Source organism: Mytilus edulis, chromosome 2 (assembly GCF_963676685.1).
Source record: "Mytilus edulis chromosome 2, xbMytEdul2.2, whole genome shotgun sequence".
NCBI classification, from domain to species: domain Eukaryota; kingdom Metazoa; phylum Mollusca; class Bivalvia; order Mytilida; family Mytilidae; genus Mytilus; species Mytilus edulis.
The window spans coordinates 39,969,832-39,983,337 of record NC_092345.1 but is presented as its reverse complement, the minus strand read 5'-3'; the positions used below and the strand labels follow the sequence as shown (position 1 = coordinate 39,983,337).

Here is a 13,506-nt window from a genome sequence, read left to right as displayed (position 1 = left end):
CATAGATTTCTATCTACTTATACTAAAGTTATAGTGCAAAAACCAAATATTTTCAGATGACGACGACGACGACGACCACAACGGCATACCAATATACGACCAAAACATTTCAATTTTTGCTGTCGTATAAAACAACAAGAGCCTCTCAAAAGCCTGTATCGCTCACCTGACTCTACTTGGGTTTTTGAAATCATATAAAATTAAAGAACCTTAGTGAGCACGCTCACATACCCCACGTCCCCACATTGTCATTGGAGAAATTAAATAAGTGTAAGAAAAAAAAATTGTATAAGAAAAAATATTGAATAATAATTTCCTGTCATATTATCTACAAAATTTCATGAAATTCTGTTGTGTGGTTTCAGAGGAGTGTAGATTACAAACTGTTGCAGAAGTACATTGAAGCAAATAAGTTCAAAGGGGCGTAACTCCTAGAAAAAAAAATTGAATCGTAATTTCCTGTCGATATGCACATCTAAATAGTATGTCCTTATTATCTACAAATGTTCATGAAATTCTGTTGTGTGGTTTCAGAGGAGTTGAGATGACAAACTGTTGAAGTAGTACCTTAAAGCAAATAAGTTCAAAGAGATGTAACTCCTAGAAAAAAAAATTGAATCGTAATTTCCTGTCGATATGCACATCTACATAGTATGTCCTTATTATCTTAAAAAGTTTCATGAAATTCTGTTGTGTAGTTTCAGAGGAGTTGCGATGACAAACTGTTGCAGTAGTACAATAAAGTAAATAAGTTCAAAGGGGGGTAACTCCTAGAAAAAAAATTGAATCGTAATTTCCTGTCGATATGCAAATCTACATAGTATGTCCTTATTATCTAAAAAGGTTTCGTGAAATTCTGTTGTGTAGTTTCAGAGGAGTTGCGATGACAAACTGTTGCAGTAGTACATTAAGCAAATAAGTTCAAAGGGGCGTAACTCTTATAAAAAAAATTGAATCGCAATTTCCTGTCGATATGCACAACTACATAGTATGTCCTTTTCATCTGAAAAGGTTTCGTGAAATTCTGTTGTGTGGTTTGAGAGGAGTTGCGATGACAAGAAACAGAACTGACGGATGGACGGACTGACAGACGGACTGACTGACGGGTCAAAAACATTATACCCTCCGCAACTTCGTTGCGTGGGGTATAATAAATGTGGAATGGGTCCATAGGGACACAGATGATGCCCCAGCTATCATATAACGTTATTTTTGTCAGCTAAAGTTTTCTTCCTGTCCAAATAAAGACATGAAAATGGAAACCAAGGATGCGAGTTCATTTGCAGAATATCTAACTCAAGATTTGTGAAAAAGGTCATTTATTCAGAATATCATAAAGCATTATATAACTGACAGTGATGGACAATTATGTCATCAAACAAAACTGAATAAATGACAACAATTGCAAAGGTGGGGAATAAATACCGCCACTCATCAATAAACAAATTACAAAACATAAACAAACAATTATATACAATCAACATATATATGATAGAATAATAATACTAAAACTTTAAAAAAAAAAAGAGGGTGTAGGTGGGTGGGAAATTGAAAATCTTTACTTTTCTGGCAAAACAAAAATAGCGTCTAGTAGCATTCAGTGCAATTGCGATAATGCGGGCGCAACTTGACGCTTGTTGAAAGTTAGCATGCACTTTAACCTCATTGGTCAATTAAAATATTTGTGGCCAATGATAATTAGTATTGACCCTGATCATGCCATGACCATGCTGACCTTGACTGCCTGTAATCGAAAACTTGCATAATTCCTAGACAAAGACCATGGAAATTTTCGGTTTCTTATTACACCATTGATAAGAAATAAAACCTACACAAGTTGAAACAGTAGCCCATAAAGCTAAAATTTAGTGTATAAAAATTTACTGCCAAAAATGTTTTTATTATAATAAAACTTATTAAATGGACATAACTCAAGAACTGTAAAAGTGAAGCTGCCAAAATTTGAACTGAAACTGAGTTTAGTCATAATAAGCATTATTAATATACATTTCATTAAATTTTGTTGAGAGAAGAGAACAGAAATGAAAATTTCAGCAATTTTTCCTTTTGTAAAGGGGTAAATTCAGTAAATAAATATACGTCACCAGAGACCGCTCATTTGGGGGAGAGCTTTCTGTCTAAAAGTGAAGTCATGTGCTCTTCTGATTGGTAGATAATGTTTGTAATTAATATTTTATGGTAGATGGATCAAAACTAGAGTTGAAAAAAAAAAAAAAAAAATGCTGAATGTACTATTTTTTCCCCCTACAGGGTTGAAAAGTAATGGGGGTCAGTATAGGAATTCAGTGGGAATCTACATTGTTTGTAAACAAGGCCATGTGAATGCCCAAAAATGCCGCATGACCCTATGTTTTTATTGTTGCAAAAGATAGGGCTACATTTGTACTTTCATGAATGATATATGAAAGTTTTTAATTTCTAAAGGTAAATCAGGTATAAATTTATTTCCACACATAGATTAGCATTAAAGTCAATGGGAGATTTTTTACTGAATTTACCCCTAAAGGAGTATAACCCTAGATTGGTAATCTGCTACGGCGGGGCATAAAAAAATAAAAAATCACAACCGATACTGAAATAATGATTGAGGCCAAATATAGTTTAATATTGAGACTGTAATTTAATAATAAATCCTGGTGGCCATCTTGAACAGTAAATCAGCAACAAAGTAGCAACACTTCATCAGCACCTCATAATAAACATTCATGCTATGTTTGGTTTCATTCCATTCAATGGTTCTCTAACAGAAAACATTTGTATGTATTTCCCATAGGGTCCTATGTTAAACTAAGTCCCCCACTGGTGGCCATCTTGGATGATGGATCGGCTACAACTAAACAACACTTGGTCAGCACCTCATAAGGAACATCCATGCTATGTTTCGTTTCATGCCGTTCAGTGGTTCTCTAACAGAAGACATTTGTATGTATTTCCAATAGGGTCTTATGTTAAACAAAGTCCTCCGCTAGCGGCGATCTTTGATGATGGATCAGCTACAAAGTAACAACACTTGGTCATCACCTCATAAGGAATATTCATGCCATGTTTGGTTCCATTCCATTCAGTGGTTAAAAATACAAAAAGTTAACGATGACGACGGACGCCAAGTCATGAGAAAAGCTAACTTGGCTCTTTGCGCCAGGTGAGCTGAAAAAACTGCAAATTTCTGTAACTCAACGGCAGCAAACCAACAAAAGGTTGTTGGAATCGTCTGGAAATTTCAGGGCCGATAAATCTAACATGAATGAAAATTTTTGCCCTCTGTCAGATTGCTTTAAATGCTTTAGTTTAAATGTAAACCAAAAACTGCATTTTACCCCTGTTTTCTATTTGTAATTAACCATGTCGGCCATGTTGGTTGGTGGAACAAATTGTCATCCTGACTAGATACCCTTATAATGTTTATGGCTAAGTATGGTTAAATTGGTCTCAGTAATTTCAGGGTAAAAGATTTTTGTTAAAGATAACAGAAATTTATGACAAATTGTTAAAAATTGACTATAAAGGGCAATAACTCCTAAAGGGTTTAACTGACAATTTTGGTCATGGCGACTTATTTGTAGATCTTACTTTGCTGAACATTATTGCAGTTTACAGTTTATCTCTTTCTATAATAACTAATCCGTTGCTCTGCAGGGTGCAGCTTTATACGACCGCAGAGGTCGAACGCTGAACAGTTGGCGCAAGAATGGACACAACATTCAAGCTTGGTACAGCTCTGTATTTGGATTGTGATTTAATAGTTGACACAGCATAGGTTTCTGACACAGAATGAATGTGGTCTAATGAACTTAAAAAAAATATTTTGCTTTTTAGAAAAACACTATGCTGTTGAATTTTAATCCCCTCAAAAAAAAAATATTTGAAGAAATTTTCTTCTTAATTTTTAAAATCTAATTTGAGAAAAATTCTACCCCCGTCTCAAATTTCTTTTCACCTCCCCCTTTCCCTTATTCCAAAAATAATCTCAATTCAAATTTCTAATCGAGTTTGCAACAATAACTACTCATTTAAATTGTCCTTCAACCAGAAAAACCCTTGTTTTCCCCCTAATTGCTAAACTATTTGAGATATAACCTCCCACAACCATCCCTTTGTAGTATGGAAAATGGTGGTATAATTTCAGAGAGATTTATATACTTAAACACAAGTTATTGACTGAAAAATGCTTATTTGTGCCCCTTTTTTGGACCCAAATTCCTTAACATTTGGGTAAAAAAAAAAAATCAATCCCAACCTTTCATTTGTAATTATAAACATTGTGTTTATTTGATTTCTATTTACTTATACTAAATTTATTATCTGGAAACCATCTGTATTTGAACGACGCTGACAACGAATACGACCTAATACCAATATTCAACAAAAAAAAAGTTTTTGTGGTCGCATAAAAACTGCAAAATTTCCTTAAAATTACCATTCAGGGAAAGCAACCCAACAACGGTTTGTCTGAAAATTTCAGGGCAGATCACCTAACAATCAGTTTTACCCATGTCAGATTTATCTAAATGCTTTGGTTTCAGAGATAAAAGCCAAAATTTACATTTTATCCTTATGTTCTACTTTAGCCATGGCAGGCATCTTGGTTGGTTGGCGGGATCAACAGACACATTTTGAAAACTAGATATCCTAATTATGATTGTGGGCAAGTTTGGCCCAGTGGTTTTAAAGGAGAATATTTTTGTAAAAGGTAAGATTTTTTTTTTATAAGAAATTCTTCAAATAATTTACAAAAAATGTCTTTTTAAAATCTTTTATAATAAATTGCTTCTACGAGTGCAGCTGGATACGACCGCAGAGGTCCAACCTTGAACTGTTGGGGCAAAAATGGACACAATATTCGCTTGATACAGGTCTGAATTTGTATTGTAATTAAATATTTGACACATAATCGGTTTCTGAAACAGAATAACTGTAGTCCATGAACTTAGAATTGGTTATATGATTTGATATTATATAACTTTTTTGATTTTGTGCAATACACTATGCTGTTGCGAATTGCCCCAGCCCTCCAAAAAAAAAAGACCCACCCCCCTTTCATTTATTTTGTGCAATACACTATGCTGTTCCATATTGACCCCAACCCGAATAATAAATTGTATCCCCCTTCGCCGGTAGGGGACTTATTAAGGAAAAGAAGTTAACTGACATTATTGCATGTTTTATCCCTCGAAAAAGTTTGATTTACACAAAAAAAAAGGGCCGATTCATTCGAAAAACTATGATCATAGCCGAACACTATACCTACCATGCGAATCATAAAATTGCAGTAAGAACGAACGTATGAATATGAGCAACAACACATCAAATATATGAAACTAAGCAGAAATAAGAAGAATGTTGATTCTGAAATAATAATTTAAACACTAAGAAAAAGTAAAAGAATTCAGAATGTATAAAGTGTGTCATTTTTGTTGAGATGTTGAGCTGGGTCATAATTATTCGAAAAATACCTATATGGTCTAATTACTCATTTGATCAGGCGGCCCATTAGTAACCAAACAAGTATTATACTCATATGTTTTTAAAACCAAATTGTACTTTACTTTTTGAAGTCTTTGCATTGATCCAATCCACTAATTCTTCCAATGGAACATTACTGTACTCTCCCATTATAGACCACTGGTGTTGGAGATTAGTTACACCTTGGTATGTCATTCCAGCTGCAATAATTGTCACTAAAACTAACTGTTTTTCTCTGCTTCCAATCCACCCAAAAATCTAAAACAAACGCTTTGTTATAAATAGAATTGTCAGTTAACATTTCTCCATCAATAATTTTGAAAGCTATGGACATATTTTCTTAATGAATAATTTTTTGAAAACTAACTAGATGTGTTAGAACAATACAAATAGGTCCCTCTCAAAAATTTCGGAAATCTGCAATTTCAACAACACATTTGGACACAAACATGCATGGATAGTAGCCAGCTCTGAAGACCAATACTAGTTTGATGAAAAATTTCCTTGATCAATGAGTAGTTTTTTAAAATTTCAAACTATCAGCAAACAGGAGGTAAAGCAGATCTGACAAGATGTGTTGAAACAACACGAAAATCAGCATAGATGTGCAAAACATAAACTTGAACTATTAATCATCATGATAGTCAAATTTGTGTAAACCTGAGCCTGATTAAAACGGATTTTTGTCCAGTCCAGCTGAAAATTAAAGTCCTTTCGTCTGCACTTTAGTCTTTATTAAAATACCCTTTGTAAGCCGGAACCTGTATATTTCAAATTTCGGTCAACTGATACAGTCCAAATACTTTTTATTTATCAATTAATACCTTTCAAAACTGGTTTGTCTAATTAATTAAAAATTCGTAAGGGTTCGGCATAACCCAGTGTTTTGCCTACTTTTGCTGTTAATCGCAAGCTCAACAAAAATGAGGGGAAAAAACAGATAAAAATATTCCTCTCAATTGGTCAAGACCTACACCGGTCTTTTTTTTTGCTAATTTATATTTGTTTTCTCATACATAAGAAAACACCAAAATCATAAAATATTTTCTACTTGTATGTCAGTGTATATATTACAATGTTTTCCTATTTCATTTTTTTTTATTACAGTGTCATCTTTTGTTTTACATTGTTTACCACTTAAAGAGCTATTGTTCATTAATAGCACTTCAATGCAAAGCTAGATGCATGATAAATGTTAGTTTGTGCCATATTTTATTTTTCTCCAGAAACCAACTTTTTTCATCTTTCTCTTGTAAAACCAAATTTTGAGTTTTCTATTCTGAATGACAAAATCTCGGAAAAGTTTGGTAAAGAACTACAATTTGCATTCTAATGCAATAATATAGGGTTATTGCATGAATATTGGGGAATATTGTCCCGAGTAGAATTTTATATTGCACGAGCTTGCGAGTGCAATATATGTTCTACGAGGGACAATATTCCCCAATATTCATGCAATAACCCTTTTATTGTATAGCAATATAATATTTGAAAGTAAAAATTGGTTTAAACTAAGATTTAAACGTTGATGACGTCAGGAATTTTGAAGATTTATTGCACTAGTGCAATATTAGAATTTATTGCACGCTAACTTTTGGTTACGTTCTGTGGGAAATATTATATTGCTATACAATAATAGATCATTACGCATTTGTTCTCGTTGTTCTCTGCTGCATGTATTGAAGATAATTTCAATAAAACAGAAACTTAGGAGAGAATGGTCTATTTAGATTTATTTCTATATTGCTATGAATCTCAGTTTATGACCAAACTCAGTAAAGACCCATCATTGTTACATTTGGTTGATACATTCAAAAATACCTACCGTTATCTGGATGATATTTTTTCGTTGAATAATCCAGAGTTCTCTAAATATACTTCAGAAATTTACCCAAACGAACTTACTTTAACTAAATCTAACATAAACAGCAGCAGTTGTCCTTTTCTAGATTTAGACATTTCAATTTCAAACGGGAAACTTCACACTAAAATTTACGACAAAAGAGACGATTTTTCATTTCCTATTGTTAATTTTCCTTTTTTAGACGGCGATGTGCCTTTGGCTCCATCATACGGTGTTTATATATCGCAACTCGTTCGGTTTGCCCGTGTGTGTTCTGATGTCATAGATTTTAACGAACGTAATCAATGCATCACTGGTAAATTGTTGTGTCGGGGATTTCGATACCATAAATTACTTAAAACTTTTACTAAATTCTTTCATAGATACAAAGATTTGATTAGTAAATTTGGCTATACCTGTAGAAAGCTTATTAAAAATGGTATTTCACATCCTAAATTTTATGGTAATATTGTACTTAAAGCGAGGAAATCACTATGTGATCCTTGTAAACTCATCGAACCTTTAAACAAACTTATAAGTAAGGGTTATCGTACCAATATTGTAATAAGATCTCTGAATATAGTTCACATTGGCACTAATATTGATATTGTCATTAGCAAATTAAAACATAACTAAATTTCATTATCTTTTGAGGCGAGATGTATAGAGACACAGACACGTTAACTTTTATTTCTATAGAAGTCGCTCTTCACTATACTACTACCTGTCGATACATTTATTTTTGGCATTGCACAAGTCATGTCTTCTTTGACTATTAATGACGTTAAAATACTAAATCCCTGTGATGTGTTTTAGTCGATTTTAGTCTCTGATGCATGATTTTTTATTATTAATTGGTTTTGGCTTTTAACTAGCTGTCAGTAACTGCGAGTACTCTCAAATCGTATTTTCTTGTTAATTCGACCTGTTGATACTGTTTATAATGCTTTTTTGTCATTTTTTATTTATACGGATCTTGTCTGTACACCAGCTTTGATTATTTGTAATATCTTCACTTATTCTTACAACATTTGTATAAACTTCAAGATTATAAAAAAGCCGGTTTTTTCTAAAGTGAACATTGATTGGTTAAATATTTCTCAGTCATGTCCTGTTTTTGAATTTGTTTGTTAGCTTTTTGGTCATGAATGTTTGTCTCTAATATTTAATTAACTGTGCATTTGTATTCAGATATCGCAGATCAAATTTATTCGTTCATTGTTTAATCATACGTTTTTTGATTGAGTTAAGTCTGCCAATTGATATTTTATCGTATGTTTTTCTTTGTTGTGATGTTATGCTATTGTTTCAGAAAAAGAGAGAAGGTTTGGATCCATTAAAACGTTTAATCCCGCTGCAAATGTTTGCACCTGTCCTAAGTCAGGAATCTGATGTACAGTAGTTGTCGTTTGTTTATGTAATATATACGTGTTTCTCGTTTCTCGTTTTGTTAATATAGATTAGACCGTTGGTTTTCCCGTTTGAATGGTTTTACACTAGTAATTTTGGGGCCCTTTATAGCTTGTTGTTCGGTGTGAGCTAAGGCTCCGTGTTGAAGGCCGTACTTTAACCTATAATGGTTTACTTTTTAAATTGTTATTTGTATGGAGAGTTGTCTCATTGGCACTCACACCACATCTTCCTATATCTATTATGATCAAGATAATTGCAGTTATTTTATAATAGACCAAGAGGACAAAGATATCTTTAAAGATTTTGAGTTCTATTTCTGTCGGGAGATTCCAAAGACCCAAATAACTACAGAGGAATATCTCTTATAAATGGTATAGCCAAAATATTTAGTTCAATTTTAAATAACAGAATAATTAAATATATGGAAAACAAAGGAGTAGGGGCATTAAGGCCTGGTTTTGGCCCAAGAAAATAAAATGTTTGATAACTTTTTCAAATTAGCACATAATCTTAAGAAATGCATAGGGTCAAGAAATATAAATGAAAAACATTAAGATTCTTATGTGATGACGTCACAATTACGTCATAATATGTACTGTTTTCACAAAAACGAAGAAAATTCAGAATTTATGCAGTTTTCTATCTTTATTTCTGTTGTGGAAACATTGTGCGCAGCCAAGAAACAACAAAATAATTTAACTGAAGCTTTATTATTACTATTGACAAAATCTCAACAAATATAAAGTTGTTTCTTGGGTGCGCACATACTTTTCCAATCGAAAATATACTTAAAAATTTGATGAAAAACAAGGAAAATCACAAAATTTTACAAAATATGCAAATTAAGGCATGATTTTTTGCCATGGTAACTTGTTCAATGTCCAAATTTTTTTTTCTTTTTCTGAATACCTTCTACCTGAGATACTTTTCAGTAATTTAAAAATATGTATGATAACTTTTAAATTTGCAGTAATTTTTGGGCCAAATAAGGGCCTTATTGCCCCTACTCCTTTAGCCAGGAACATTTGGATTTCTTCCTAAATTAAGAACTACAGATAGTCTATTTGTATTTAAAACTTTGATTAATAAATATTAAAATTTAAAACTTTGATTAATAAATATTAAAATTTAAAAAAGAAACCATTATATATTTGTTTTGTTGACTTAAACGTAAAGCATTTGACTCCATTTGGAGAACAGCTTTATTTTATAAAATTTTGTCTCAGGGTATTGGCAGTAAAATGTATCAAGTTATAAAAAATATGTATTCAACCACAAAATCTTCAATTAAGATTAATGATAAACTCACTAACTGGTTTGAAGTAACTAGAGGGGTAAGACAAGGGGATTCTTTAAGTCTCACCCTATTCAATATTTTCATAAATGATCTACCTCAAATTTTTAAACAGGATGACTGTGATCCCTTGAAAATAGAACAGACAAATATTGGAAGCCTCCTATTTGCTGATGATATTTTGATAATGTCTGAAACTAAAGAGGGTCTTCAGTCAAGTTTAAACCATTTGTCTCAATACTCACTCACAGTGATAAATGGCAGTTAACTGTAAATTGTAAAAAAAACTAAAACTATGATTTTAAGCACAAGTAACAATAGGAAAAATCTTAACCATTCTTTTAATTATAATGGTGACAAATTAGAGCAAATGGACAAGTTTAAATTTCTTGGTAATATTATTAGTCAGAATGGAAATCTTATTCATTCAGCACAAGAATTAGCCAAAAAATCTATGAAAGTAATGTATTCTATAAAAACATATTGTAATTCGATTCATCAGACTCCTGTAAATTTGTCAAACCATTTATTTAACTCACTCGTTAGACCAATATTAACTTATAACAGTGAAATATGGTATAAGGATGCATACTCATCCTTTTATAAAGCTTCAATTAAAGGAGATAAAAATAATAAAAAAGTAGATACTCTTAATTTCATTGACAAAAGTCCACCTGATAAAGTACTAAATAAATTTAATAAGTTAACTTTAGGAGTAAAAAAATGCTCTTGTAATATTAGCTGCTCGATCTGAATTAGGCAGCTACCCTATTGATTGCTTTATAAGAAGACAAACTTTTCTTTTTCATGATAGACTATTAAGGGAAGAAACTAGCCCCTTACTAAAAGAGACACTCAATTTGGCAAAAACTTTACATAATGCAGGTTTTTATTCTTGGTACTCCTATGTAAATCATGTCAGAAGTCAAAATGATTTAGAAATTGTTAACCAAAATAAGGATAAAAATAATAGGCTAATAATATACAAACAAAATTTAGAAAACTCCTATGAAAATTTATATAATGATAAAATATTAAATTTACAAGACTCCAACTTTTTAAAAAAAATAAAGAAAAGCTATAACTTTGAACCATACCTTCTTTCTCAAAACTTTGAATATAGACAACTAATTTCTAAATTTCGAATAAGTGACCACTCTGCTTATTAATAGAAACTGGTAGATACAGGAAAATTCCCAGAGATTTAAGACTATGTACACATTGTGACGTACTAGATGATGAGTTTCATTTCTTTTTCAAATGTAAAATAAATGAACAATTAAGAAAATAATTTTTAAATAAAAATAAATATAATAACTTAAATGATATAGATAAATTAAAACATATCCTCAATCCTGAAACAAAACAGGACACTTGCAAATTAGGCTCCTTTTTAAAAAAGTCACCTAGACTGAGGGCAGGGAGTCCTTGATATAATTTGAATCTTTTATATATATATATATATATATATTGATTAAAAGAAAGACAAGGATTATAGTTCAAAGTGTCTACATTGTTTATTTTCATTGTTTTATATATGTAAACTGTATATTATGTATCATGTTTTAAGGAGATTCACTTGTTGTCGCGTATCGAGTTGCGAGTTAAGAAAATCGAGTTGCAAGTTAAGAAAGTCGAGTTGCGAGTTACGAAAGTCGAGTTGCGAGTTACAAAAGTCGAGTTGCGAGTTACGAAAGACGAGATGCGAGTTACAAAAGTCTAGTTGCGAGTTACGAAAGCCGAGTTGCGAGTTAAGAAAGTCGAGTTGCGAGTTACAAAAGTCGAGTTGCGAGTTAAGAAAGTCGAGTTGCAAGTTACAGAGGATGAATTGCGTAAAAATGTGGAAACTAAAATATTTTAATTTTTTGGTGTAACTGTATAGCATTTTGGAATGATGATTGCTTATAGAATTGTACATAGTGTTGTTGATTATTTTTGTGGTATGGACTTTATCTGAGTCTCTTGTAAAAATAAAATGGACTAGATAATAACTACGTATAGTATTTTCTGAAGAAGCAGATAGCCTTTTGAAATACAGCAGATGGCTTGCAGTTTAATTATTTTTAAATTTCATACATAGCACCGTCTTATTAAACGTAAAGGGAGATAGCAACTAAACTATAGTACATATATGTAAAACACCCCTTCTGCAGATTTCTTTTAAAGTGGGCTTTTTGGGGCAGCTGCAGAGCCGGGCAATACCGATTCATTAGGGACTGCGAAATTTATTGTTTGTCAGTGACACTCAAAATTGAGGATATTAAAATTATATATGTCTTATACATTGGCTAGAGATGAAGGGGAAATGATGGGCGTGAATAAAACCAGTTTAAACCCGCCGCATTTTTGTGTCTGACCTATGTCAGGAACCTTTAGCCTTTGTTGCTGTTGTATATGTTTTAATTTTGGTTCATCTTTATATTTAGCAGCATAGAATGGCGTCTATATTCTTGATCTATCTAATATTCTGTTTCGGGGCCTGCTCAGGGCTCCCTCTAGGTGTGTGATTTTTCGATATGTTGTAGACCCAATGACCTTTAGATTTGGTTGCTGTCTCTTTGACTCATTCCCCGTTTTTATTCTTTATTTTATAAATGTAGCTGTCAAAGATACTATTGTAAATACTACATTTGCGCCATTTTACAGGTAAGATTTAATTGGAAAGTATAAAATGATTATTGCTACATCGTGATTTCATAAGTATTTTTTTAAAGTATTGGGTAACTTATCAAACTGAGTCACTTAGGTTTAAACTTGAGTTATATAGTGTTCACATGTTTGATATTGTCAATTATAAGTTATTTTTAACTTAATTAAAACCGGCAAAATAGCAAAACTCTATATAAATCGCTATTCTGCTGGAGCTGGTAAAATAGCCCCGAAGGGAGTCGACAAAACAGCCACTGTCATATTTTATACGTTGAAACGAAATATTATTCTAAATAAGTCACATACATTTAATTCAAGACAGGAACTGAACTATAAAATCATTACAATTATCATTTTTAAGTAACATATATTCATTTACATTTCGTTTAACATCTAGACTAGCAATAATATACAAATGTAGTTCCCTAAATATTTATGTACAGACACATTCTCAAATATACATAACAAAACAAATTTTGTCTCATTTGAGAGATATGAAAAATTAGCAACAATACTGAAAAATATCTCCTTGAAAAACATCTCCCTACAGATCATCTTTGTACATGCTGGACAACTTGTAATGAAATGTTGTTCATCTTCAACTACATTTCTTACAAATCCTTTAAAATGGTCTCTTGCTATATACAAAGTTTTATATCTTGTCTCTTTCTATTTTGAGATCGTGGGCACTGATTCTGATTTTACATATGACGACACTTCATCAAAAAATTGTTTAAAGATTCATGTAGATACATTTCTTTAGAAAAACAAGTTTTTAATTTGAAATAAAAATCTAATTTACTACTCTTTGTATCTATTCTTT

The 13,506-nt window shown here is 31.8% G+C and overlaps 1 protein-coding gene across 1 annotated transcript in view; it reads right to left on the bottom strand.

The window, feature by feature from the left end:
- The window catches only part of LOC139510159 (protein C-mannosyl-transferase DPY19L1-like), a 306,322-nt gene that overhangs the window by 93,481 nt on the left and 199,335 nt on the right, over positions 1-13,506 (bottom strand). Inside the window, exon 18 of the mRNA XM_071296510.1 lies at positions 5,568-5,742. Coding sequence (XP_071152611.1) covers positions 5,568-5,742 — 175 coding nt within the window. The remainder of the gene's footprint in view (positions 1-5,567; positions 5,743-13,506) is intronic.